Source organism: Naegleria fowleri (genome assembly GCF_008403515.1).
Source record: "Naegleria fowleri strain ATCC 30894 chromosome Unknown tig51, whole genome shotgun sequence".
Taxonomy (NCBI): domain Eukaryota; phylum Heterolobosea; class Eutetramitea; order Acrasida; family Naegleriidae; genus Naegleria; species Naegleria fowleri.
In genome coordinates, this window is record NW_025407983.1 from 259,460 (window position 1) to 286,517 (window position 27,058).

General features: G+C 37.6%; 15 protein-coding genes across 15 annotated transcripts; 8 read left to right on the forward strand and 7 right to left on the reverse strand.

Moving 5' to 3' along the window:
• Nucleotides 1-152: 152 nt before the first annotated feature.
• On the reverse strand, nt 153-1,937 carry FDP41_006189 (uncharacterized protein; the record flags this gene model as incomplete). The annotated part of the gene is made up of 1 exon (XM_044709796.1): nt 153-1,937. One exon carries the CDS (start codon nt 1,935-1,937, stop codon nt 153-155), a length of 1,785 nt encoding a protein of 594 aa, XP_044559428.1.
• Nucleotides 1,938-3,070: 1,133 nt separating this feature from the next.
• On the forward strand, nt 3,071-3,844 carry FDP41_006190 (uncharacterized protein; the record flags this gene model as incomplete). The annotated part of the gene is made up of 1 exon (XM_044709798.1): nt 3,071-3,844. One exon carries the CDS (start codon nt 3,071-3,073, stop codon nt 3,842-3,844), a length of 774 nt encoding a protein of 257 aa, XP_044559429.1.
• Nucleotides 3,845-4,381: 537 nt separating this feature from the next.
• FDP41_006191 (uncharacterized protein) lies at nt 4,382-5,299 on the forward strand (the record flags this gene model as incomplete). Its single annotated transcript, XM_044709799.1, has 1 exon — nt 4,382-5,299. One exon carries the CDS (start codon nt 4,382-4,384, stop codon nt 5,297-5,299), a length of 918 nt encoding a protein of 305 aa, XP_044559430.1.
• Nucleotides 5,300-5,596: 297 nt separating this feature from the next.
• FDP41_006192 (uncharacterized protein) lies at nt 5,597-10,582 on the reverse strand (the record flags this gene model as incomplete). Its single annotated transcript, XM_044709800.1, has 3 exons — nt 5,597-8,381; nt 8,534-10,053; nt 10,424-10,582. The coding sequence occupies 3 exons, from the start codon at nt 10,580-10,582 to the stop codon at nt 5,597-5,599; spliced, it is 4,464 nt and encodes a 1,487-aa protein (XP_044559431.1).
• A 686-nt stretch (nt 10,583-11,268) lies between these two features.
• Nucleotides 11,269-12,105, forward strand: FDP41_006193 (uncharacterized protein; the record flags this gene model as incomplete). The annotated part of the gene is made up of 1 exon (XM_044709801.1): nt 11,269-12,105. One exon carries the CDS (start codon nt 11,269-11,271, stop codon nt 12,103-12,105), a length of 837 nt encoding a protein of 278 aa, XP_044559432.1.
• Nucleotides 12,106-12,301: 196 nt separating this feature from the next.
• Nucleotides 12,302-12,601, reverse strand: FDP41_006194 (uncharacterized protein; the record flags this gene model as incomplete). Its single annotated transcript, XM_044709802.1, has 1 exon — nt 12,302-12,601. One exon carries the CDS (start codon nt 12,599-12,601, stop codon nt 12,302-12,304), a length of 300 nt encoding a protein of 99 aa, XP_044559433.1.
• A 202-nt stretch (nt 12,602-12,803) lies between these two features.
• FDP41_006195 (uncharacterized protein) lies at nt 12,804-14,417 on the forward strand (the record flags this gene model as incomplete). Its single annotated transcript, XM_044709803.1, has 1 exon — nt 12,804-14,417. One exon carries the CDS (start codon nt 12,804-12,806, stop codon nt 14,415-14,417), a length of 1,614 nt encoding a protein of 537 aa, XP_044559434.1.
• An 81-nt stretch (nt 14,418-14,498) lies between these two features.
• On the reverse strand, nt 14,499-16,919 carry FDP41_006196 (uncharacterized protein; the record flags this gene model as incomplete). The annotated part of the gene is made up of 1 exon (XM_044709804.1): nt 14,499-16,919. The coding sequence occupies one exon, from the start codon at nt 16,917-16,919 to the stop codon at nt 14,499-14,501; it is 2,421 nt and encodes an 806-aa protein (XP_044559435.1).
• Nucleotides 16,920-17,443: 524 nt separating this feature from the next.
• On the forward strand, nt 17,444-19,291 carry FDP41_006197 (uncharacterized protein; the record flags this gene model as incomplete). The annotated part of the gene is made up of 1 exon (XM_044709805.1): nt 17,444-19,291. One exon carries the CDS (start codon nt 17,444-17,446, stop codon nt 19,289-19,291), a length of 1,848 nt encoding a protein of 615 aa, XP_044559436.1.
• Nucleotides 19,292-19,520: 229 nt separating this feature from the next.
• FDP41_006198 (uncharacterized protein) lies at nt 19,521-20,044 on the forward strand (the record flags this gene model as incomplete). The annotated part of the gene is made up of 2 exons (XM_044709806.1): nt 19,521-19,643; nt 19,721-20,044. 2 exons carry the CDS (start codon nt 19,521-19,523, stop codon nt 20,042-20,044), a joined length of 447 nt encoding a protein of 148 aa, XP_044559437.1.
• A 100-nt stretch (nt 20,045-20,144) lies between these two features.
• Nucleotides 20,145-20,726, forward strand: FDP41_006199 (uncharacterized protein; the record flags this gene model as incomplete). The annotated part of the gene is made up of 1 exon (XM_044709807.1): nt 20,145-20,726. One exon carries the CDS (start codon nt 20,145-20,147, stop codon nt 20,724-20,726), a length of 582 nt encoding a protein of 193 aa, XP_044559438.1.
• Nucleotides 20,727-20,919: 193 nt separating this feature from the next.
• Nucleotides 20,920-21,595, reverse strand: FDP41_006200 (uncharacterized protein; the record flags this gene model as incomplete). Its single annotated transcript, XM_044709810.1, has 2 exons — nt 20,920-21,267; nt 21,326-21,595. The coding sequence occupies 2 exons, from the start codon at nt 21,593-21,595 to the stop codon at nt 20,920-20,922; spliced, it is 618 nt and encodes a 205-aa protein (XP_044559439.1).
• A 449-nt stretch (nt 21,596-22,044) lies between these two features.
• On the reverse strand, nt 22,045-22,503 carry FDP41_006201 (uncharacterized protein; the record flags this gene model as incomplete). The annotated part of the gene is made up of 1 exon (XM_044709811.1): nt 22,045-22,503. One exon carries the CDS (start codon nt 22,501-22,503, stop codon nt 22,045-22,047), a length of 459 nt encoding a protein of 152 aa, XP_044559440.1.
• A 2,595-nt stretch (nt 22,504-25,098) lies between these two features.
• FDP41_006202 (uncharacterized protein) lies at nt 25,099-25,914 on the forward strand (the record flags this gene model as incomplete). Its single annotated transcript, XM_044709812.1, has 1 exon — nt 25,099-25,914. The coding sequence occupies one exon, from the start codon at nt 25,099-25,101 to the stop codon at nt 25,912-25,914; it is 816 nt and encodes a 271-aa protein (XP_044559441.1).
• Nucleotides 25,915-26,189: 275 nt separating this feature from the next.
• Nucleotides 26,190-27,017, reverse strand: FDP41_006203 (uncharacterized protein; the record flags this gene model as incomplete). The annotated part of the gene is made up of 1 exon (XM_044709813.1): nt 26,190-27,017. One exon carries the CDS (start codon nt 27,015-27,017, stop codon nt 26,190-26,192), a length of 828 nt encoding a protein of 275 aa, XP_044559442.1.
• Between the last annotated feature and the right edge of the window lie 41 nt (nt 27,018-27,058).

A 27,058-nucleotide genomic window follows, 5' to 3' on the forward strand; every position in this document is an offset into this window, starting at 1 on the left:
GAGAACTTTGAGTGTGTCTGTGTTTTTTTGTTTGGAATTTCACAGAAATGCTATTTCCGCCGTGAACACTAAAAACTTTTTCAATTTTTTCCTTACGGAGTTTAACTCCGGAGCCCGTCCTTGGAGAATTGTTCACGGACTTGCTTGATATCCTACGGATTGTTATTGGGCACGGATGACAAGCTCAACATAATTTCATGCAGTTTCTCTTGCATTCTATTGATTGCTTGTGCGTTGTTGGAAATTAAACGCATCAATTCTTGGATCTGATCTTGTTGCTGGTGGAGAGAATCCTCCAAAGTCCTCAAAAGATTCTCTGAGCTTGAATCCTGCATTTGGTTGTTGTTGGAATACAGTAAGGTTGCGTTTTGTGAATATTGTTGTGGCTTTGCAGCAAATCCGCTTGGTGATTGTTGCATGTGATGCACACTGCGAATGGGTTGCTGAGCAGCACGTGGTTGGTCTTCTCCTCCTCCTTGTTTCATTGTTGTTGCTGATATGTTGGAATACTCGACCATATTCGATGAAGAAGCATTGGCCACCATTTGTGGAGAAAAGATGTCTCTTAGCGGAGGAAGTGTATGACTAGATTCTGGTTTCAGGTTACTACTACTTGGAAGAACTAGCTGTGGACTCTCAAGTGAGGAAGAGGCCTGTGTTCGACCACATGGACTTCCCATGGTGTTGTCAAAACTCGAAGCAACGTTTTGACTGTGAAGAGAAGTTGAAAATCGTTGAGGACTTCCAAAGGCAAAATTCGATGTTCTCGAATGAGAGGCACTGTTTGGAGAGACGACATTCTGAGGAGGTTGTGGCGATGAGAGGTGAGGTGACATTAAAGAGTTTCGAGATATGGTTGGTGTTTGTTTCATCTTTTTAAGGGATGGTTCTGTGGAAGAGGTATTGCTGGACGATGTAAAGGTTGGAGTGGTATTGCTAGGGCTCTGGTTATGAATGGCAGTAGTGCTCTTTCTGAATGCTTGTTGATTGGAACGTGCTCTCTTTTTCGTGGTCTCATCTTTAAGCATTTGGTCCCTCGATCGAGATCGAATCCAAAACTTGTCGCTCACTGCAACCAATTTGTTGTTCGAGTCATAAATTTCAATGAAACCAACTCGAGAAGAACTATTTCCCTTCTTTGTGTTGAGAGAGGGAGGAATGTCAATCTTAGCTTGATACAATCTCTTTTTCTTTTCCCTATTATTGGTGGATGAATCGATATAAGGAGTGAGAGGTTTGAAGAAGCAACTACACACTGGTTGACCATGAGTGGTTCCATTGTCCAATCTTAGAAACATTTCACAATCTCCCAAATCTACACCGGTGACAAAAAGAACATCCTTAATCGAAACATTGAACTTGGTATTTGGTGGATTCTTTGTCTTGGTATTCAATCTGAAATCAGGATGACATGTGAATTCAGCTTGATAGTCGTTCGATCCATTCACAAATGTAAGAGCAGGTCTTAAGGTAGAATCAGTGACTGATGGAGGCGATGTTGAGGATACTGTTGTTAAACTATTCGTGTTAGGCGAGGGGCTCATGTTCGAGTTGTTCGTTTTGATTGGATCATTCGATGGTGCGGATGGTCCAATGTTTGAGAGTGAGGAGGAGGTCGACGATGAGGAGTATAATGGAGCATTCGATGTTCTGTTCAGATCGCCAGTGGTTGGTGCATTCAATGCAACCTTGTCGCCACCGCCATTAGTATTAGTACCCATGGAAGGCAACCAAGATGGAGTTGAGGAGGCGGAGATCATTGCGTTCGTCGTTGGAGAGGTCGATGACCGTTCATGGACAGGCAAGGATGATGATGCTGAGAAGGACGATGTGAGGGGAGAAGGTTGTCCAATCATTGAACAACCGCCACCACCACTGCTACTGGTACTTCCACTCGAGGAGGCACCTTGTTGAGTTTGAGGTACCTGTGAAGACATGGGTTGAATCAGGCTGAATGATCTTGGATGTTTTTGTTTTGTTTGGAAAAGGTAGTTTTTGTTGAATGCGTGTGTGTGTACGAGTGTCGACACGGTTGATCAACACCACAGAAACACGTGAATGAGCGAGTATGAATGATATCCATTAGAATAGATGTGTGGCGCATGCGGATGAATGAATCTTGCTGTTGTTGCTGTTCGCCCACACATGAAAAGTCTAATTTGTGGTATTTCGATGTTTGGATTGAACTTCGGTTATGAGGCCCTTTCCAATACAATGAATGATATTGTTTCAATGATAAAGAAGTACTTGAGATTGGTTTGGCAATGCGATGAAACAATGTCTCTCCATGAGGATTACCCATAAAGTGATAAATGGAAGGAATTTTAAATAATTTCCTTTTCTGATGGAAATCTAATTTGTGTATTTGCCATTAAAATACTAAGGCTGACGCTTGAATAATTCTTCTCATTACTCAATGAATTAATATGAGTCCGATCGATCCTTTGTGTGGTGCAAGTTTGTACAAGTTTTCTAAAAGGAATAGAGAATTTAGAAAACTTGTACAACTTGCCAAACGATTGCGGTTGAATGAATTCATAATCATGTTGACTTGAATAGAAATTGGAATTAATATTTTCCCTTTTGTTTATAGGGAAAAATAAGGCAATTTGATATAAAAGATATCATTTGGAAATTATGCTTTTCATGGTTTTCTCTGGGATTGATGTAATTATGCACTTGTGTTATGAACCGAGTGTGTTGTTAGTTTTAGCAAATTGTGGCTGTATAATGGTTCTTCACGTGTTGGGGAAATACTGATTATTCTTCAAACTTTCTCTTTCCACGCGTGTTATAAACACACAATTAATTTCATTCAAATTCAAGTTGATGATAGAGTTTTCTCATGTCAAAGATTTCGATTCCGAGTGTTGATAAGTTGATCAAACTTTCATTGTAAACCTCAGTATTTGGTTGAGTAAAAATTTTTGAAAAAATCGTTTGAAAAAAATACGCCAAAAGTACGTTATCGATTCGCTCGCAGTTCTTAGATTGACCTTGTGTGTTTTACTTTGCTCCAAAATTATTCATCAATTTTGCTCTACTTCTTATAATCATAGATCCTCACAGAATGAGCTTGACCAGTAACGCAAAATCCACAGTGTTGGACCCAACTCCAAACGATATTCAAATGCTCTTGGCTTGCGAATGCCACAAGGGTACCAAGAATATGGAAACCGACATGCAAAAGTATGTCCACACCAGAAGCCAAAAGGATGGTGTCCACATTATTAACCTTGCCAAGACTTGGGAAAAGTTGCTCGTTGCTGCTCGTATCCTCGTTACTGTTGAAAATCCAAAGGATATCTGTGCCATCTCTACCAAACAATTCGGTCACAGAGCTGTCCTCAAGTTTGCTCACTACACTGGTGCCAATTACATTGCTGGTAAATTCACCCCAGGTACATTCACCAATCAAGTCCAATCTAACTTCATGGAACCAAGAGTTTTGATTGTCTCTGATCCAAGAGCTGATCATCAAGCTATCAAGGAAGCTTCAATGGCTAACATCCCAGTCATTGCTTTCGCTGACACTGATTCCCCACTCAAGTTTGTGGATGTTGCTATCCCTGTTAACAACAAGGGTAAGAACAGCATTGCTTTGATGTTCTGGTTGTTGGCTAGAGAAATTTTGAGATTAAAGGGTGTTGTTTCCAGAAAGAAGGTCTGGGATGTCAAGCCAGACTTGTTCTTGCACAGAGATTTGGATGAAAAGAAGGAAGAAAAGGAACAAAAGGAGACCCAAGAAGCCAAGCCACAAGCTGTTGTTGCTACTGAAGGTGCTGAGGAAGCTGAGGAATATGAAGCAGGTGCAGTTGCTGGAGAATGGGGAAATGAACAATAAGTCCATCATTTCCGAATATTATGCTTACATTATTAAATAAATAAACCAAAAAATTATTAATTATCTAGTGTCTCTTCCTCAGATCAGATGAAGTGGAATTGTGACAAAATGTCATGCCTTGCAAGCAAGAAAATGTGTTCTCCCCAAATGTTAAATTCACCAAATCCTTTAGATGATAATATAAAAACACAATGTACAGATTTGGTTTCTTTCTCTGTTTGTTGTTCAACAATGCCATGCCATCATCCAGCAACAAGACACAACATATTGCGAAGATGAACTTTTTTAAGTCAGTCAGAAAAAATAATAATTAAGCTTACTGGATCCTTCGCGTGCACACTTGTTTTATCTCAAAAATTGATCCGAAAGCGATCACTTTGTTTGAATTTCATCTTGTTTCAAATCATCTTTGACTACATCAATATATCACATTCGTTCCATCTATTTCAACCAACGGTTCAACAACAGAATCATCATCGTGAACGACCATACCAATCAATTTGAAATCCTCTAAAAACGACCATCATCAACGACGACATGATCCAAACCAAAACCACAACCATCACCACCCGCACCATTGATGCTGGTACTGATCATCCCACAACAGCTACAACCACAACCGGTTCCACAACTAAAACCAAGTGTACCTACGGAAAGACAGACAGCCTTCCCAAATTCCTCAAACATGCTTCCATTGGAACTGTTGCTTTGGCACTCTCTCGTATTGCCTTGTATGCTCCTTTCAGTGTTCAAAAGACTTTGATTGCTATCAGTGATACTCCAGAACGTGAGGATGAAGAAGCCTCCAATGCTCCAACTTGCCAGGCCCGTCTGATGCAATACTTTGAGAAACCACTCCTGATTAAGCTTGCTTTGTATCAATTGGGTCATATTGCTGTTACAGCCTTATTAAACAAGCAAAAGTGGGTACCCTTCTCCCAATACAAGCCCTTGGAGCATGCCGTTGTTTCAGCCTCTACATTCCCTCTCTATTACATTTTGCTTGATCAGGAGTCGAGATTGGCCGTTCGTCGAGGACGTACTCTCAATACCATTCAACCTGAAAATAAGGATGCTGAGAATACCTTGTATTGGCAAGGATTTGCACTGCATGTGTTACAGTCCTTCTTGGTTCATGCCATTGGAGTCAAAGTGACTTCCATGCTTTCCACAAACAACACTCTCAGTAATGTGAGCGATGAAGCAGTGGTGAATACAGACTGCTCCGACGCAAGGGCAAGAGGTGTCTTTGTGGAAAGTGTTGGCATCTTGGTTGGACGTTTGTTGTGTTTACCAATTGAGATTTGTGCTAAACAATTCCTTTTGAGAAGTAAGCCAAAGAAGGATTCGTATGTTTCTGTGTTGGCCAAATCTGCCTTGTTGACTGTGCCTCAAGTGGCAACAACATTGGTCGAGTATTGGGTTTACCGTACCTTGAATCGATTGTCGCTCTAATTTATTTGTTAGACCGAGATGAAGAATAAGAAGAATTGCACAAGTTTGAGTGAGTAAGAGTTGGATATCAAAGTATTTGCTGTTTTCATATAGTTGTTGATTGTCTGACATGTTGTCTGTGGTCATCTAATTCAATGTTATTTAAGGTTACAAGTTAATAAAAGGTGATTTTATCGATTTCTTTCAATATGAAGATGGTCAAATATCCACGTCATATCATTGGCCATAAGAACATTCAAAAAAACTGAACTAAATGCTTAAAAAGCAAGCAAACTGAACTTTCAATAACTTTACTTCCTACCAATAAGCTGTGGTTACTGAACTCACCATCACAGGGTAACCAATTGGAATGTCCATACTCGAGTTACAGATATTTCTCAAAGTGTGTGACATGTTCTGAATGGACGCTCTCTCAGGTTGTTCCACACCCAAATATACCAATTCATGTTGTTGAGAGGCCCACAAACTTCTCACACCTTCCTTATTCAACTTGACAATACTAAACTCAATATCTCTCATTTCCAACATGAGAATAAAGTAATCAATTGCTCCCTTATCTAACACCTTCTTTCTCAAAGAGAACAATTCAGGTTGATCTGCCATAATACTCTCTCTCCACTTTGGATCTGCTTCATGAGTAATTACTAAATCCTTAAAATCATCCTTAATGAGATTACACACCACCTCAGGTGATTCAACATCTTCTGCTGCAAATCTTGCTTGATAGAGACGAAGAGCCATACAAATGGCAGGTTTGATACAATGATCCAAAATACTAATATCTCCAAATACCCATTCATCGTTCGTACTGGTGATTCTATAATCACCCACAAAGAGTGTGTGAACTTTTTGAATAAATGTTCGAAGACTGTGTGCTGAAGTGGTTCCATCGTGTGAAGCAAGAGCTCTTCGTGCTGTCAAACTTGACAAGAAACAGAGTTTACGAATTCGATCTATTTCTTCATCACTGTAATTCACATTTCGAGATTTCTTTCGATCCTCAATGAAATAATCGATAAAATCAGAGTATTTTTCCATAAATTTCATAAAAGTAATACCACCCATTCCATTGGCTTCATAATCAATATCAAATTTTGTAGTAAACACTGGATCCAAATCTTCCCTTTTCTGTTTTCCGATTTTGTCAAGATGTGAAATAAATGGATGATCCAATGCAATCCAACGATTCAATTGATCCGATTGAATGACATAATACAGAACCGATCTTACATAGAGTGTAATGACAGCTCTTCGTTCATCATTGGAACTCATTAAATTATCCACCTTGTTTTCTAACATGTTATATGTTTTGAGTTTGATTCCAGTTTGAACAACTTCCCAAGTGTGCCATCTAAACGAGATCATATCCTTAATGGAAAGAAGTTCTAATTTTGGTCCATACGGAGATAAACAATCATCTTCACACCAAGTGTCAAACATGGCTTCTCCATCCCTGTTAATTCGGCTTAATAAATTACGTTGTTCTTCTTCTTGGCAAATTGTTCCTTTAAATTCAAGACCACGAATTTGGAAAGAGAAGACACCACTTCCAACCTCAATAATGTGAACAATTGCTGTCAAGTTGTCATTAATAAATATAAAAATGTCTCCTTGTTGAATTGGTCCAACTTGACCCTTTCTAATAATTTCAGGAAATTTCTCCCTTAATGCATTCACTAAATGTTCATAGAAAATAGAGTTCAAATTGTCAACAGTGTGTTGATCAAGTCCTCCACCTTCCAATGTTTGCCCCAATGTTTGATTAGTGACATCCTTTCGACTTGTTCGATAATCTTTTTCAAAGAATTTTTCAGTTCTACTGTATCCCAAAAACCATAAAGCACCTCCAATGAGAGGATACATGGGTGCATTGGAAATGACTGAATAGATGAGTTGTACAAAGAAAAATTGTGAAAATGGAAGTCCTAATGGTTGCATGATAATATAAAGACCAGAAGACCATGAAAGTGGAGTACTGTAAATGCAAATGAATTGTAATTTGCGTCCAATTTCAGCCATTTTAGGCATAATGTATGTGAAAACAAAAAAGTCAACTAATAAACCTTCAGAAATATCAAATGCGTCCACATGTGAAATGATCACACTGAAAAATAGAGCAGAAGTCAATCGTGTTGGATCTGAGAAGGCACATCTCATTAATTTCACAGCACAAATGGAAGCAATCGTTAATGCCACTCCAGCGTGACATTTGGTTTGTAAATGGAAAACAGTCGAAGAAATGCTTGAAAGAATAATCACCACATAGAATACAAGTTCTACCCATTGTAGAAGATAAAATACAAGTTCGTACCAAACCCATTTCTGTTTTCCTAAAAACTTGACAGATGGTTGGTTCTTTGAAAGGAGAGGATATCTAAATATTGTGAATGGATGATGTTTTGAGAGATGAGGATAAATGTAATAACACAAAATTCCAATAAATACGTTCAAAGCTGTCAATACATATAAGAGATAGGGATTTCCTCTTTGGAATGCGTCCCATAATTGTGGAATAAAAGCCGCAATAAACCATATGGCTGCAATTGACAAATCTTTGATAATTCTCCAAACTGGATTTACATTTGAAATATTCAAATCCAATTCCTTATTCTTTCGTTCTCTAATTTCATCTTTTGATTTTTGATGACGAATCTTTGGAGGAATATAATTATCCCAATATCTGGCAACCATGTCTTCAAAAATTGAGGTGTAAAATCGATGATTCGATGGCATTCTACTTAAAATGTAACAACCTGACACGATAATTCCACTGTAAAATGCAGAGTAATAGTCGAATGTCCATGTTAAATTGAGAGAACTTGTGTATCCAACACCAATAAGAATGCCAACAGTCACAAGAGAGGAAAATAATTGAAATAAAAGGCCATACAGCGAGATGGATCCACTTCCTCCAAACATGTGCATGTGAATTTGTTCGCAAAAAACAAATATAAAAGACATGGGTTGCGGTAAAACACCAAATAGGAAGATAATTGGAAAACACATGATGATAAATGTTGCAATGTCTTTGGCTGAGAGAAAAATTAATCCGAAATTAATATTAAGGCCATAGATCACCACACTGTTGTTGTGTGTAAATGTTCGTGTGAAATTGTTTTGTGTCATGAAAAATGTCAGCATAGGTTTTTTCACAGGTTCATGGATTTTGAAAATTTTTAGTTCATTATATTAGTCACAAATGATTGAACGAGAAAATCCTCCTCAAATACTTACAATGGGTATGAAACTCTTGAAATGGCATGGCAAATTAAGGCAATAGTTCCAAAAAATAAGACATAAAACGATCGACTGTAATTACTTCCTCGTGAAAAATGGAACGGAGAATTGGCTTCAGGTTTTGGGCTCTTAATCAAAGAAAAGTGAGATTGAGCAATTGCTAAAATCATGAAAACAACACTCGCCCAATTTCGATCCAATAATGCTGTCAATCGAAGCCCCATCCAAGCCACACCAAAAGCAATTAAAGGAACTGCAAAAACTTCCACTCGTGGATTGTAATCTCGATCTAAAAAGTATTCCAAAGTTCTTCGATCAAAAAATACGTGATAAGATTTTCCAAGGATGGAAATTTTGTAATCTGAGCTAGTGTCTTTTTGTTGTAAAGAAGAAGCAGTAGCAGCAGGTTGTGCAACAGCAACTGAAGTCGAATTCTCTCCATTTTCAGCTGAAGCATTTGCAACAGGAGTCGAAGTTGAAGAGGCAGCACTCGTTTGATTCTTATTCTTTTCTCTCATTAATCGTTCATATTCTTCCAATGTGACAGACATTTCATACGATTGAATATCTCCAAATTCATCCACAAATTCAAACACAAAAGTTCTCATCTCTGGAATTTTAGGTGAAGAATTGACATGATCCGAAGAAGAGGAAGAAGGAATTTGATCTTGTGGAGGATGACTACTTCCATTCTGCGTGGTTAATGTTGCATTGGATGGGCTTGTCGTCTCATTTTGTCCAAGAACAGTCGTTTCTCCTGTTGTTCGATGAATGTGAACTGGAATGGTCGTTCCAGAGGAGTCTTCTCCGCTACTCGGGTCGCTGGACGAGGAAGAAGACTTGTTCGATTCGTTATGATCTCCCTCCTCTTCACGATCGGAAGAACCATCGAATTGTGGAACTGCAGTCGACGGCGTCACTTTCTGAGTGGATGAATTTTGCTCTCCTTCCAATCTTGTTGTTGTTGAGGAAAGAGAATTCTCTTGAGTATTGGAAGTAGTAATGACTTCCTCATTATTATTATTATGACTGTTACTATTACCCACAATGGTGATGGCAATGCTATGAAGGTCCTCTCCATGAGCTGTTGTTGTTGTTGTTGTTAAATGTGGAGTCTGTTCACTTGTCATTGTCTCATCATGAGCAGTGCCACCAGTGCCACCACTCGTAGTAGTCGTAGTCGTAGGCTTTCTCCCTCCTGCCTCTTCTTCAATTGTCAGAATATTGGTGTGATTGTGAGAATCCTCATTCCGAGACTCGGCTGTTGAGTTGTTGTTGCTATTACTATTGTGGTTATTATTATTATTGTTGTTGCTATTATTATTATTATTGTTGTTGTTGAGAAGATTGGTGGCTTCTGCAAGAGGACTTGTTTTTGTGTTCTGTATTTTCTCTTGTTTCGAATGGGAATCAAAGTAAGAATGAAAATACAAATTGAAGACCTTGATAACTCCAAAAAACAGTAAGATGCAACATGAGTAAATGATCTCTGCAAATATATTTCCAAATCCGAACACCTGAAATGATGAGTGAGAGGGTGTGTAATGAAATAATCGTGGGTAATGGTGTGTGTGCAGTAGTAGTGATTGTTTTTTAGAGAGCGCGATCATAGTGTTCCGAAGTTCAAAAGTGTAAATATCATCGAGATGATGGCAATTCAGAAGGAAGGGAATGGTTCATCATCATTGTTATTATTGGAATGATCGAGAATCAAGATCATGTGTTTTTCAATGTTGGAGTCGAATTCATGATGCAAGTAGTAGTAGTACGGTAGCAATTGTTGTGTCAATTTCATCATCAATGGCATCATCATATTCATCATTAGTATTAATTGACGTCATTCGTTCGAGTGAATGGAGCTCTACACCACAACAAGGAAACACCTACCAATATGAAAAATAAAGGAAATAATATAAAGAACGTATAAAAGAGAAAATGTATCACGTTAATGAAAAAGTATGCAGCATGTTCATAGTAGAGGCCTCCTGTCAGCGAATAGGTGAATTGTTTGACAAAGAAGAACAGGACTGCTTGCAATAGTCCCATTTTTTGAGAGTGTGATGATGGGTTGACAACTTAGTTTTTAGAAAGCGATTGGATCGACAAGCCCATATTGAGGTTCCCAATGAATATGGCGCTAATCAAACCAAGTTGTTCGTCAAAAGATTTCATATAATTACCAACAATAACCACATTTAATATCCAACTTCCGAAAAGAATGAGGAGTGAATTTATGGAATATTTAATTTATTGGGTTTAAAAGAGCAAGAAAAAATGACGAGCATTGAATTTACAAATTCAACTTGGTTCTTCTCCAGTGTCTTCTCTTGGCGTTGTATCTGATGGTATTACCAGTTCTGAAACGGATCCAATATGGAATTGGTCTGTTTTGCTTTTGCTTCTTGGCGAGCTTAATCTTCTTGGTCAATGTCTTGTGAGCTGGCATTGCGATATCTAGTTATATTTGCGTTGTACATCATTGAATTTTGTTTCATTCATAACCAAATCACAATATAAACCAATGAGACAAGGGATGTGAACGTACCTGTGACGAATTTTTTTTCAACAAATTTTTTTAAAAAATATTAGTCAACCAAATTTTTTAGACTTTACAATGGGAACAAAAATTTGCTTGGACAGTTTTTCAAACATTAAGGATGACACTATTTCCTAATTCAACTGAATAACTTGTTCACCAACCTATTAACGAGCTCCAAAATTTTAGAGTTGCCATGTTTTATAATCGTTCTTTCACGATCCTATTTTCAGCTGCCAAAATTGACCGTATTCCTTGCATGACTGTTGACAGGTCTCAGATTTTTGTTGACAATAAAAAGGTGAACAAGAAAGAGAGAAGCTCTTCATCACATTCCAAAAAACATATGAAACAAGTACCTCAAGTAATCCTTCTTTTCATTGTTGTTTCTTTGCTGGTTCACTCCATCAAAGGAGGACTTTACATACCAACTCCCCAAACTCAAGAAACCGTTTCCAGTCCTACTCTCCATGATCCCATTCCATTAGTCATAAACATGTCTCATTCCTCCTCTCCCCAATCATCTGAGCAATCTCAATCACCATCTAGATCTTCCAAAGATATTTCTAACACCAAAGACACCATTTGTTGTTACGAACCTAATGGCTTATATCAATACTGTCCAGGCATTAGTATTTGTTGTCGTTCAGTTCCAACTGGATGTACGGGTAGTTTCATCTGTGCTCCATATGGCAGTACTTGTTGTGGCACAGGTTATTGTTCTGGTAACTCCAATTGTGCTACGTGTGGAAGTTCCACAGGATGTCTTCCTTATGGAGCTACTTGTTGTGGCTCTGGTTATTGTAACTCTGGTTACACATGTACTTCCACTTACCAATGTCAACTCAATACAGGTGGTGGTGGTGGTGGAAATAGTGGTGGTGATGGAAATGGCAACAATAATGGAGGAAGTTCTGGTGGTTTGGGTACTGGAGGTATAGCTGGGATTGCAGCTGGTAGTTCTGTCGGTGGACTCATTCTTGTTGGCATTATTGGAGGAATAGTTGCCTTATGTAAAGCGAATAACGGCTAAATACGTGCACATGTTCGAACAACACCAATTTTGAAATCCAGAGTTAGAATTCACTTGATTGGTAACATGGCGAGGTCTATTTCCGTTTCTTGTATTTTGTGTTGTGGAAACAAGATACAGAACTGTGACATCTTTCTGTAATTGTTGAAATAAATAACTTGTTGAGAGAATTTCAACATTCTTTCAAACAATGTATTTATTTCTTTTTTGATTTCTTCTTGTTCTTATTCGTTGGTTCAATTTTAGTAATTCCCATTGGTGCCGTTGTTGTTTCCGTTGTTGATTGTGTCGTATTACAAGTCGTAGATGTTGTTGATTCGGGCACTTGATCCGATACTACTTGCTGTTTTTCAGAAATTAATTTTGCTGCAACCTCCGCCGTAATTGAAAAATTGGTATTGGTCGAGAGTTTGTTTTGTAATTTCTTCACTCCCCGATTGTCTTTCTTGGAGGCACGGGATTGTCTCTGTGATCCTTTCTTTGAATGTTTTGGCATTTTTTTCTTGTTTTTGCGCAACTCACTTCAAATAAATTTCGGAGCTTTTTCAGAAGTAGTTTGATGACCATGAAAATATAGAGAAAGATATCAATGGATGCATCAAACGTAGTTGATTGAATAATGATTTGGAGGAGATTATAGGTTCTCCCCAGAACGAAACTTGGAGGTGTTTTACTTTAAGATTAAAGATCTTAAAAAAATGAATAACAGCAACGAACAAGAAGCCTTTTCTTCCATCTCACAAAATACCGATGAGAATGAACAACAAAATCCATCATCCTCTGATGATGTGCTAGAGAATACACCGGGATGTGATACACGTGTGGTATTTACTGTACAAAATAGTTATGTACCTACCGATAGTGAGTTAGATGTTTGCGATAATCCTCTTTCAACCCGATATGCAAGCAAAGAGATGAGTTTTAATTTCTCTCCAAAGAAGAAATTTTCTACTTGGCGTGAATTGTGGTTTGCTTTGGCTGTGGAGGAAAAGGCTTTAGGATTAACTCAAATTACTGACGAACAATTGAATGAAATGAAAGATCATTTGATTATTACGGATAAGGAAATTGAAGAAGCTGCACAATATGAGAAGAAGTTTAGACATGATGTCATGTCTCACATACATTGTTTTGGAGATGCATGTCCAACTGCAAGACCAATAATTCATCTTGGAGCTACTAGCTGTTATGTTGGAGACAACACAGATCTCATTCAAATGAGAGATGGGTTAAAAATTATCCAAAGCAAAATTTTGCGTGTCATGCAATTGTTGAAGAATTTCTGCCTCAAACACAAAGACTTGCCATGTCTTGGATTTACTCATTTTCAAGCTGCTCAGTTGACAACTGTTGGAAAAAGAGGTACTTTATGGCTTCAAGATTTCTTGCTTGATTATCAACAGCTTATTCATCAATTGGAAAATCTTCCATTTAGAGGTGTTAAAGGAACCACTGGAACTCAAGCTAGCTTCCTTCATTTGTTCAATGGTGATCATGAATTGGTTAAGGAACTAGACAGAAAAGTAACAGCAAGAATGGGATTTTCCAAATCTATCCCTGTCAGTGGACAAACGTATACCAGAAAAATCGACTTTCAAATCTTGAGTGTCTTGTCACAAATTGCCCAATCTGCTCACAAATTTGCCACTGATATTCGCCTATTGATGAGCTTGAAAGAAGTGGATGAACCTTTTGAAAAAAATCAAATTGGGTCAAGTGCTATGGCCTACAAAAGAAATCCAATGAGATGCGAACGGATTTGCTCGATTGCCAGATTCGTCATGTCACTTCTGTCAAATGCTGCTCATACTCACGCTAATCAATGGTTTGAAAGAACTTTGGACGATAGTGCCAACAGAAGACTGAGCATTTCACAGGCATTCCTTGCTGTGGATGGTATTTTGAACATTGTAGCCAATGTGTGTGATGGATTGGTTGTGTGGCCTCTTGTTATTGAAAAGCATGTGATGGATGAACTTCCATTCATGGCAACCGAAAATATTTTGATGGCAGCAGTCAAGGCTGGAGGAGACAGACAGGTCTTGCACGAAGTTATTCGTGTTCACTCTCTAGAAGCTGCAAGAAGAGTGAAAGAGGAGGGAGCATCCAATGATCTGTTACACAGATTAGTTAATGATGAGGCTTTTAAGGGAATATTATCTGAAGAAAAGATTAAGGAAATGACGAATCCAAAGCTCTACATTGGAAGAGCCAACGTGCAAACAGAAGAATTTATTACCGGTGAGGTAGATCCAATTTTGACACAATACGCACATCTTGTGGCATCTTCAACTGCCCAACTCAAAGTATAATTGATGATGATAGTCGTTTATTAATATCCTTTTTATTCGTGAAAATAAATATTGTTAATAAATTAGTAGTTCATTGTTTTTTTACAAGTCATATTTGGCAAGCATTTTGCGTACTTCTGATTTATGCTTATTTGAGATACGCTTAACATTTGTCTTCTTATAGCCATGATGATTTCGCTGGTGATGTTCTTTTGCTCTTTGGCGTGTTTGTTGTTCAGCTCTCTCCAGTGAAACAGTCTTTTTCAAAGAGTCCTCGATCAATCTTCTAATAATTTCTTGATATTGGAATGCCTTTTCTCGTTCATTGAAGGGTACTAATCTGTAGCTGAGCCAGCAGTAAATATTTAAACATTTGTACATCACTTCGAGCTCTTTCAACTTGTGTAGAGTGTTGATGGGCTTCAATGAATTTGGGTTTGGAAGGAGAAGAGGAACATATTTTCCTTCAGAGTACAATTTTGCCCACTTGAAAGTCATAGTTTTACATAATTGCTCATCAGGATCTATGGGAGATTTAACGAAGATCATTCTCTCTGCAGTCGTTAAATTTTCAATAGGGTGTATAATGTTGGCAATGTCTTTCTTTTCCTTCAAGTCACACATGAAATATTTCCCTTCGTTTAACTTGGTCATTTCATAAATCTTGGAAAGAATAGTACTCAATCTCACTCGAATGCCTGTTTCGAGTGAGAGTCGAGAGAAATGGTCAATTTGTTCGTCTGTTGGAAACAATCCAGCTCTAAGCTCTTCTTCTTCGACAGAAGGGTCGTATGCAAATGCTTGCTGTATCACTCGGCAATCACTTGCACGAAACGATGTCACTTCTCCAACTTCGAAGGCGCTGTTAAATCTACCAGCTCTTCCTCCTATTTGCTTAATTTCATGTGGAGTTAACGTTCTGATTTCTTTTCCATCAAACTTTTCTGTTTGGCTGAAAACAATTCTTCTAATATTTAGGTTTAGTCCCATGCCTATAGCATCAGTGGCCACAAGCACATCATAGGGAGAATTTTCGTGGTTGAAGAGCGCAGCTTGTGTAATTCGAGTTTGAGGAGGCAAACCACCATACACGACACAAACTCTCAGGTCAGTTGCTTTTTCAATTTCGTTCTTAATTCTAAAAACCTCCTTTCGTGAAAAACAAACGACGCAATCTCCCTTTTGCAAATCTCTATAGTCTTTAACAGTGGGTTTCTTTGTCACTTGGAGAGGTGTAAGTCTAGTATATTCCTTCACTTCCAATTCGTCTCCTGTATCTTCACAAAGCTTTTTAACAAGGTTTAACACTCTTCCTTCTCCACATAAGTGAACTTCTTTGGCTCTCACACCTAACAATGCGCGCGTCCAAGACCACCCTCTATCTGGGTCAGTAATTAATTGAACTTCATCAATAACTGCCACATCTACCTCTCTCTGTGTATCGACCATTTCAGTTGTAGAACAAGTGTGAGTTGCATTTTCTGCCTCAATTTTGAAATCTCCAGTAACAAGTTGGCACGCAGAAATTGGGTTTTCACCGGATGTTAATTTTACAAAAGCTTCCGTTGCTAATAGCCTTAAAGGGGCACAATAGATACCTGTTTTTGCGTTTCTCAATGCCTGAAAGGCATTATATGTTTTACCACTATTCGTTGGACCTATGTGGAAAATAACTTTTCTCTTGTTAAGTCGGGCTAATGGATACAAGTGATGAGGTTCAGTGAGATCCGCCATTTGTAAATTCTTTTCTTCTTCAATTTGCTGTTCAAGGTCTTTCAAATACAAATTCCAGATTAATTCTTGAACCTTATTTTCTTTTTGAGCAGCTTTAAAAGCCTTCTTAACCTTATGACGATACTTAGAGTCCGTCTCGAAATGATGGAGAAAATTAAATTGAAAAGACGACACGGAAGACTTCCAATCCTCATCATCCTCAACACCCATGGATCGAGCTAGTTCTCTCTTTTCTTGATCTTTGGTCATTTCCTCAATGGTATTGAGCAAGTAGTCATAATCTACTCTCTTTTCCAAGCTAGACAAGTCAAGTGAATGTTGTTTAATAAACTCTTGCATATCTTTGCTTGCCACTTCGTCGAGCAATTCAAGAATTGATTCTTGCTTACTATTGTCATTCAAAATAGAATACAGTCTATGTGAGGATGTACGGTAGTTGAGAGTTCCATATACGTTTCGTTGGCTATACACATTTCCGAATAATGATATTAATTTACAAGTAAAAGAATTTGGTATCATCCAATGTTCGGAGCATAGATGATATCCAAAACAATTCTTTTTCATGATTGAATCCAAACAAGATAAATCCGAGGAAGTGTAATTCCTCACCTGATGATCATACTCATGAAGGATGAGTCTATTATTCTTCAAAGTTGAGTTTCCCAAACACCACACATGAGTACCAACCCCGCAACAACAGTTATTAGTCGTACTCTTCCAAGACAAAATCCCTCTTCCGAAAAGAGCCTTTTGAACCGAGGAATGAGGTTGCAAGTGGTATTTGAGCATTTTTTCAAGTTTGGATTTCAGATTGAATTTCGAAAGAATGCTCGACCATCAAAAGGTTTTTGAAGATATATATATAAATTTTCGTCGTCGTCATCGTTGAAGCTTGTTAGCAACAGTTGAACATAACGGCCATCATCACGACTACAGATACCTCTCAGAACAATTTTTAAGCATGGATGGTTGATGACATGTACACAGGATGACCCTTTCTAATCACTCGAATGTTATCTATACGGCCACCCATCAACATCCAGAAAAGGATGGTGGGATCACCTTGAAAAGAGTCAAAAAAATTCTCTTTACTTGTCGATTGTGTTTTCTTCTTCTTGTCTTGCTGATAGAGAGAGAAAATTTAAAGAATCGCTCCATCCCGAGAAAGGAAAGCAACCTCATCGTGTAAATTTGTACCTCGTTTCATTCATCGGCCACCTCTCTCATTGTGCTTGTTCTTCATAAGAGGTTCTTCTTCTTGTAAAGAAGGAAATTTTACATTTTAATAGCAAATTCCGAGCCATAGAGAATTAATGAAAAAATCGACAAGGAAGAGGACTAGTAATACTAGTAAAGCAAGCAGTAATGGGAATGGAGATAAAGTAGAGCAAAGCCTTTCTGTTGCGAGTAGTGATGCTGCCATCATAGAAGCAGATGCTGTATCTGCCATTCAAATGACGACTTTCCCAAAAAGTCTACAATGCTCTCATTTTAGGGACTTTGTCAAATGTAAGGCAAAACGAAAGCATAATGGCAATTGTATTGCAAATGGTCATATTGGCATTGATGATTATGAGGAACTGGTTGGATTGAATGAAAATTTAATAGACCTTGGGAATGGAAAATTGAAATTCGAACAGACACAGCATTGTACATGTTGTGAAAACCCCTTCTCTTTGATAGATGAGGCAGTAATTTGTTCCAATTGTTACCACATTTTCACAGTTCATACATTTTATGAGAAAAAGTCCTCTTTTGAGAAAGCCGAACCGAAACAACTCAAATATTGTCCTAATTGCAAAGATAATGCGATTGTGTTTCACTTAACCTATAAGGAATTCTTTTGCCTTGAGTGTTTTGATTTTATTACTCTCGATTTTGAAGCAATCAAGTATATCCTATTACCTTGCCTTTTCAAATCTGCAAATCAAGAATTGCCAAATGAAAAACAAGCGACAAGCACAAAGAAAAAACGAAAATTTTCACATCCTAAAAGTGGAACTGAAACTGTACCTCACATTTCTGTTGGAGAGTCCATCAAGTCCATGCTGAAGAACAACGTGCAAACACAAACGAATCCTCTTATTGGACTACGAGGAATTGTAAACTTGGGAAATACTTGCTTTATGAATTGTATATTACAGACACTAGCCCATAATGTGTCACTACGCAACTATTATTTATCAGGAGTTTATTCTCAGTTAATTGAAAAAGAAATTGAAAATGACTCCAAATGTAAAAATTTTGAAGATATTCAAACATACTTGAAAATGAGTAGAGCCATGAATAACTTATTCAAAGAAATGTACGATAAATCATGCAACGAATTAGAAAATTCGAATATCAAAAAGAGATCCAGTAACGGAAAAAGAAAATCCGATACAGTAGACGAACAACCAATAGTTTTACCATACGTTCCTCATCAGTTTCTATACATTATGTGGAATATTGCTGGACACTTGGCAGGCTATCAACAGCAAGATGCACACGAGTTTTACATGGCCATCCTCTCGGCCCTTACTCCTGCCAAACTTCCTAACAACCGTAGAAACCTTATTGAAGATTTATTCACTGGAACCTCTCAGTCAGATTTAAATTGCAAAATTTGTTCAAGCATCTCTTCGACGGTGGAAGCATTTATGGACATTTCTCTTCCTCTCAAAGCCAAGAGCGGTGACACGTGGATAGAATTAGAATCCTTAACAGAATGTCTTGAAAGATATACAAGAGATGAAAATTTAGATATCAGTAGTTACTCGTGTAAAAATTGTGGATCACAAGGGAACTTTTCAAAACAGATTCGCTTTAAACGGCTGCCATATGTTCTTTGTTTTCATCTTAAAAGGTTTGAACATTCAGAAGTTAACAGAAATCGAAGGACTGCAGGAGTAAGCTCTAAGATTGATTGGTTTGTTTCATTTCCTTTGCAAATTGAAATGAAAGATTTCGTGGTTGGCGAGGATGGTGGTGTTCCTGATAACAAGTACTCACTCTTCTCCGTGGTTTGTCACCATGGAGATTTGAGTGGAGGACACTACACGTGCTATGTCAAACATAACTCACGTTGGTTTTTATGTAATGACTCGAGTGTATATTACGCCAAAGAGTCAGACGTTTTGAATTCGGAGGCTTATTTACTCTTTTATGAGAGAGCACGTTGATGATCAATAAACCTTTAATTGAGGTTTTAAGATACTATTGGTGGCTTTGGTAAATGTTGATTCAATTAAAACATTTATTTATCAAAAGTAAGCATGTCATTAGCAATACATCGTCAAGTTTTAATCTTTTGGAACTATCGAAAATCTGGAGGAAGCCCCAAAAAATGATTTTGAATTTTCGCTGTCATTGTAAACTCCCAAAATATGGTTGACCAGGGATTTTTGAAAAATGCTTTCGAAAAAAAAATACTCGCCAAAACCATTCTCAATCTCACCAGAAATGAGTTCACAAACCAAGAAGACTGCTGAAACCACAACAGCAACCACTGCTCCTCAACAACAACAAGGAAAGGTATGTACTCGTTATGTATAATATGCACGCTAATAACGTGCTCATCATCATCCGATGTATACTTTTGAAATGTACAGAAAAAAACCTCTGAGAACATCAATGCTCGTTTGCAATTGGTCATGAAGAGTGGTAAATTCTCATTGGGTTATTCTGAAACCATGAAGAACTTGAGACAAGCTAAGGCTAAATTAGTCATCGTTTCAAACAACATTCCACCAATCAGAAAATCTGAAATTGAATACTACTCTATGTTGTCACATGCTGATATTTATTTCTATCCTGGAAACAACGTTGAACTCGGTACTGCTTGTGGTAGATATCACTCTGTTGGTGTCATGAGCGTTTTGGAAGCAGGTGACTCTGATATTATTAGAGCAGTCAAGATGATGCAAACTCAATAAATTCTTTCCGAAAATTATTAATTCATTTGTAATGATGTTACCGCAATGTTGTGTTTCTTGAAGAAATGGCTACAGGTTCAATGATTTCCAATATTAAAAAATGTCTTCATCGTCTACTGGAACGCTTCCTCCCATTCATGATTTGGCTCCTCTCATGAGGAATCCAAATAATCCAGTTGTATTTTTCGATGTTAGTATTGGAGGTCATGCAGCAGGAAGAATTAAAATTGAATTATATGCAGATGTGGTACCCAAGACTGCTGAGAATTTCCGACAGTTTTGCACTGGAGAGCATTTAAAGAATTCAATTCCGACAGGATATAAAGGATGTTCATTTCATAGAGTCATTAAAGATTTCATGATTCAAGGAGGAGATTTTGTGAATGGAGATGGAACAGGATCATACTCAATTTTCGGATCAAATCAATTCGATGATGAAAATTTTACTTTGAAACATGATCGCCCTGGAATAGTGTCCATGGCCAATAGTGGACCCAATACAAACGGATGTCAATTCTTTATTACAACCACAAAAACTCCATGGCTTGATGGTAAACATGTTGTTATTGGAGCTGTTTTGAAAGGTTTTGAAGTTGTCAGAAAAGTGGAGGCTGTTGCTGTCTATGGTAAATCAAATAAGCCAAAAGTATCCTGTGTGATTACAGAATGTGGAGAGTTATAGAAATAGCAGTATGGAAATGTTAAAAAGTTTTCAAGGATTTAACCAATACTGTTAAGGTTTAGAAAATATTGACACTCCATGTTGGAGCCATGATAACATCTCATATGCTCAAGGACTTTTCTCTTTTTGGATGAACTCATATGGAATAGTTTCAACTTCGAAACAATAACAATATTGAGGAGACATAAAAGATTTAATTCTTCAACAAGTAATCTCTGGCCCTACCTTTGTCAGAAGCAAATGTAAAATTGGCTACAATGATTTCAGCATTTTGTTTTCTGTCCCAAATGTATGGGCACAAGTCCTGAACAGCCTTAACCTTGGTACTATCACTGCCGAAAAGTCTAATAATTGAAGCAGCTGAGCTAGTGTCCATACTCGCAATATTATTTGTGGATTTCAATTGAGAAATAACTTTTCCTCTGTCTGAATCGAATGTAAAGTATCCCAATATTTGAACAATTTCACTTGATGACAATGGAGAGATTTGAGACTGCGAATAGGAGGCCACAGCTTTCAGTTTGTCACTTGCAAACGAGGACTGTTGACATGCCAAAATAATGCTTGCTGCAAGAGAGCTTCCGTGGTGCCAAAGCAACACCAGTATTCACTCGATAAAAAGTATCACTTTTTCCAGTCAATGCTGTTCCATCTAAACTTGGAGTCAATTTCCAATGAACATTTCCATCAAAAGTAATATGAATGGAGAAGGAAGCAGGAGCCATTGAAACAGCAACAATTGTTCCATGAGCTTGTCTGCCAGTTCCTTCTTGAGTCCAACTGAATTGATTGCCATTTTGAGTGCAGTGCCAAATTTTACCGGACTTTTCTCTCCATGATCCTGCTACAATTGGTGATGTGTTGCCCATTTGTTTGAATGTGTGTGAAAATGGTGGTGTTGTCACTGAGTGTTTTTTTGAATTGAAACAATCTAGATGGCGTTTGAAATTTGATCCTATTTATTGTTGTCTGGGACGAACTTTTAGGTAACACAGTAAAATTTCGATTCTTTGGTCGTGGTTACAATCCTCATCTTCTATTTCGGTGCAAAATTACCACTAAGTTAATCTGTTTGAATTGTTGTCACGACCTTGCAAGAGAATAGCATGACGGATCATGTTGCTTCATTCTATCATCAAATGTGCATGGAGATAAGCAAACCAATGGCGTAATGCTTGGTTTGGTGAACCTAAATTTCTTTTGACTTTTGTTAAACGACAACGTCATCATGTTCAAACGTTGTCTTTATTGCTAGTTGCTGCTTTAAGAATTCTGAGAGCTTTCACATACCTCTTTCATAAACTGATGTAGTTCACTATTACTTGTCTTGCCAGTGAGATTGCATGTATGGTGGTGCATTTGGTTGAATAGGCTCACAAACCATTGGATGAGGCTGATTTAGAAGTGGTTGTGGTGGTAAATTAGTAGTGACTGACACAGCATAATGATGATTATTATAATTCTCTTTTTCCTTTAATTCTTTTTCCTTGGGCTGACGCAAAAATCTTCTTCTGTCTAGAAGAGCAACCACCAACATGGTACATGTACAAACAAACATTCCTATCGAGATACCAATAAAAGGCCACTTTTTCCAGTAGCCCCACTCACTATCAGAATATGTCATAACAATTGAAAGCAATCCAAAAAGTAAACAAAGGAAGGCTGGTACAACCACTATACAAATAGTCCCAGCTAATCGAAGTGTGCATTTGTTTGAGGATTGATTCATTTCATCGATTTGGGATTGTATGAATTGACGAATGGACTCAGTGGACATTTTTTTGCTGCAGTTGAAACTCTTTACTTCCCACCGTGAAAGTCAACACTTTCATTGAATTCGAGAGAGATGTTTCATCTTTCAAAGTTGGAATGATTATCGAAATTCACGTTGACATCACGGATTTGGTAACACAAAAGTTGAATATTTGCAGATGACAAATCGTTCCTTTTGTGATTGATGATAAATCTGTCTCTGATCGATTCAATATTGAGAAATCATGAACTTTTCAAAAGAATCAACCTTTGGAATAATTCACCTCTTGCTTCTCAGGAAACAAATAATTAACTTTACTTCTTGAAAAATGATTTCGGTGGTGTTCAAGTTGTTCATATAATTTACTCGATTTGAAATCCTCAAAGAACAGGCAAACCATGTAAAATTGCCCCCCAAAACGAAAAAAGGCTACAGCACTGCAGGTTCCCAAGTTGTCTCCAACCTCAGTACTGATGCAGCTCGAGGATGCTTAACTTCTCAAATCGGACGGGATGAGGTGCATTCATCGTGATATGGCCGTAGCCATTCATTCCTTGGAATTCATTAACTTCAATAGGTAAAATGTCACCAAAGACGAACTGAATCCAAATTCACAGATAAAATATAATGTACATTAAATTCGTGCAGATCGTATTTATTGTGCCCTATATAGTTGAAGTAATGCCAAACCTCAACAAACGAAATAATGATGCCATGACAGTCCAGAAAGAATTAACAATAGTCATATGGTATTGATTAATTTCAGCAAAAGCGTTTGTATCTGCAATACCATGCGATTCCACTTGGAAGATAGATAGGTTTAACTGGAGCGGATTAACCTCCTTCACTCAGGAGCTTATTGAGAAATGCTAGAGATGAGATCCTGTGTCATTGCTACAGGGATCAGGTTCCTGATTCAAATAGGCTGAAATTAAGGACACAAGACTTTGGAGCTGTTGCTTTAATCCCATGAATTCCATCTTCATTTTCTTCGTCTCCTCATTCATTTCCTTTTGGGCATTCAAATGGTTCTCAAGTTGCTCTCTCTGCAGATGGAGCATGTCTGAAATCATTCTTTCTGAAGAAGAAGAAGAAGAGGTGGACACTTCTTTTGCGGCTCTTGAGTTTCTAATAAACTCCGATTTCTGTTTTGAACGATAATAGTCTCTAGTTCCTACTGCCTTTACCGACCCATAAACTGAAGAAGAAGAGGATTTCGAAGAGGAGGTAAGTTTATCCCTCTTCACCTATTTAGGTGCTTCTTCTTCCTCCAAATTGTTTTCTTGAGGAAGTTTTCCATCCAGTGCATCATCTTCCCTAATAGTGTGTTTCTAATCTCTCGTTTTCTTCATTATGTTCTTGTTAGTTTTGGTGTTCTTATGCAAAGTCGAACACCATCATGATTGAACTCCTCGTGAGCAAGGGTTTTTTGGTCCTCTCAGCCCAACGTTTTGGTCATCAACCACTTGTTTTTACGGTAGATTCCACAGAATTGTTCTCCTAACCAAGAGTGTATTTGGGATTTTTCAAAGACAAGGATTATATCAAATCTCTTTCCTTTATTCGTTCCAACTTGCATGGATCAAACTTTAAAGAAGATCAAAACGGATGATTCTTGTTGGGAAGAACATCTCTTTTAATGAAAAATCAAATGAAAAAGAGACTTTATTTAGAATTTAAAAGCACAATATTTACAAGTTCTCTCTTTGAAAACTCTCTCAAGAATTTAACCCTTCTTGAAGGTGGGCTTTTCAATCAATGGTGGTGGAGTTTCGTTGCTGTGAGCTTCCTTCTCGTGATCCTTTAATTCCATCAATATCTCATCAGGAAGCTTTGAGGGTCACCTTTTAAAGACTTACACGCCCTTTGTGATGATTTCGAAATCACAAAGAGCGTGACGACAATAGGAAACGAAGAAGCATAGGACTGTTATTATTGCTGTTCGTTTCTTTCTTTTTTTTAGTTACAAGAGACACTTGTTTGAGAAAGGGACTCTTTTGCCAAACTATTTAATCGAAAGGCACTTCTGGTTTTTCACGCCTCGTTCACGTTAAGCTTTCATGAAGCTGACATTAAGAATCGCGAAAATTCAAAAATATTTTTTTCGGTTTGGGAATTCTAAATGCCAGCTTTCATGTTTGAAGTTTACATTTCTTGACCCATATTTCATCAAACCAAATGTCGTCATTTATTATTGAGAACGTTTTAATATCAATAAATATATGGATAGAATGAATCACTTTATTCTCACCTCTATTCACAACAAGCACACAAGGATCGAAAGATTTCTTGTCACTCACAGTTCATACAGTCAAAGACTGTAGCGGGAGTGTTGCCATATTCCTGACAGGCCTCCCGTCCAAATAAATCAAGAGAACTGTCATTAATGAACATTTCATGCAATCAGATAACAACTGGTATTAACAACAGTTATTTCATTTGACCATTCAAAATAAAAACAACATCAATAACTTCACGCATCAAAGAGTTATTTTCCCCATCGAGATCTCTCGTCGAAAAGTAGTTGTGATATGACTTCTCATCGACTTCAAAGTTCTTATTGACCCTTTTCACAAGTATTTATAGAGTTGCACCATAAAAAACTGAACACGAAAAAAAATGCAAGTACATTGCGAGAAGATAAATCATCCCGTGATGCCTGGAGATGAAATTGCTTGTTTGACAACGGCCGATACTCGTCGTAATAAATTGTCATCATCAAATTCTTCGGAACCTTCCACAACAACCATGGCCACAATTCAACAATCGGGAATTATTAAAATTGGACCAGGACTATTTCAAACAGAAAATAATATTATTGCAACAAAGGCTGGAGTCTTGAGGCTAGTTCCACCGAATAGATATTTTGTAGATAATAATCAACATCGTTATGTTCCGATGGTTGGGGATATGGTGATCGGAGTTGTTAAAGATAAAGTGCCTGTCGAACAATATAGTGTGGATATTTTGGCTCATCAGGGATTGGCGTTATTGCCATTTGTTGGCTTTGATGGTGCCACCCGAAGGAATAGACCTGATTTGGGCCCTGGCTCACTTGTTTATGCACGTGTTACTTTGGCAAACAAAGATTTAGATATTGAAATAACGTGTGAAAGCGCACCCGGAATGAAAAAGAAAGATTGGAGCACTGGAAAATCTGTATTTGGTGAATTAAAAGGAGGATATGTGGTGGAGTGCTCCCTAGGAATGGCTAGAAAATTATTAGACCCAAATTGTTACCTTTTAAAATTAATTAGTGAATACGTGAGCTTTGAAGTAGCAGTTGGATTGAATGGAAGAATATGGATTAATTCAGAAAGTACAAATGATACAGTTTTAATAGCGAATGCAATTCAGAATTCGGAACACTTGACATATGAACAAGTTGTACAAATGTTAACATTCCTTTTCAAAACAAAGAAAAAGACAAAGTGAAAATGTGATTTTTAATCATGCAAAATTTTGGAGATAAACTTCCATTTCACATGGAACTACTGAGTATTTCTCAGTCATCAAGATAATTCGCAAACATTTCCTCCTCTTGCTCCTGATTTGTTTGGAAGAAGTATTTTCTCTCTGTGGATTTCATTTTGCAACTTCCAATAATTACTTGTTTCTTGCTGATCGTCGCAGCCAGTTTTGATTTAGGAACTCCAATTCGATGTCTAACGAGATGTAAATCGCCATCAAATTTCTCACAGTGTGTTTCGCTATTGCTGAGATGGTTGCTTGTTGAGATGTTCCAAATAATCCTTCACTCTTGGAATAGTAGCTCGCAATTCTCTGAATGTAATTCTCATTGCATCATTTTCCTCAATAATCTTTGACACTACATTATAACCTCCATTCAATATCTTGGTACATGGCAACAAGAATAACAATCTTGGATATTGTGTATAAAATTGAATCAATGCTTGTCTAGTTGTCTCATCCAAATCACTTCTTGTCAATTTATACAATGTATCATACAAGGGCGTAGAATTCTCTTTTTTCATAAACATTCGAATGTTATGAAGAGCCAAATGTGCAAAATCATCTGGATTCTTCATCAAGTTTTGCAACACTTTTCTAAAGAATTCTGTTTTTGAGACGACTTTCAACGTTGGTACTTGATGTTTCGTTTCATCCTCCCATGCATCATCAAGCCTTTGCAATGTTTTTAAATAATCACTCAATACGACTGATTTTAAATCCATCTCTTGTATGATATTTGTAAATTGATCATTCGGAATGTAATTTAAAATTGAATAGACCGTTTCAAGCCGACGCATGGGTGTTTGTTCCGAGAGTGTTTTTAAAAGCCGACAAGCAAAACGAAGTTTTCCTAAATCCTGAATGGAATCATTGGGACAAAAGGAAGGCAATGAAAGAGGAGCAGCAGAAGCAGCAATCGGCTGAGTCTTTTTTCTCTTTTCTGCTCCACCAGGATTGATAGAAGAAGAAGACCGTAAAGTCGATGATGAGGAGGACGACGAAGAAGGATGCACAGCAGCATCACTCGAACTGCTGCTGATGACTTGTTCGATTGTTCTTTTCATTCTTTTTAGATGCAGCAGCAAAGAGGTGCAAAAAGTTTTGA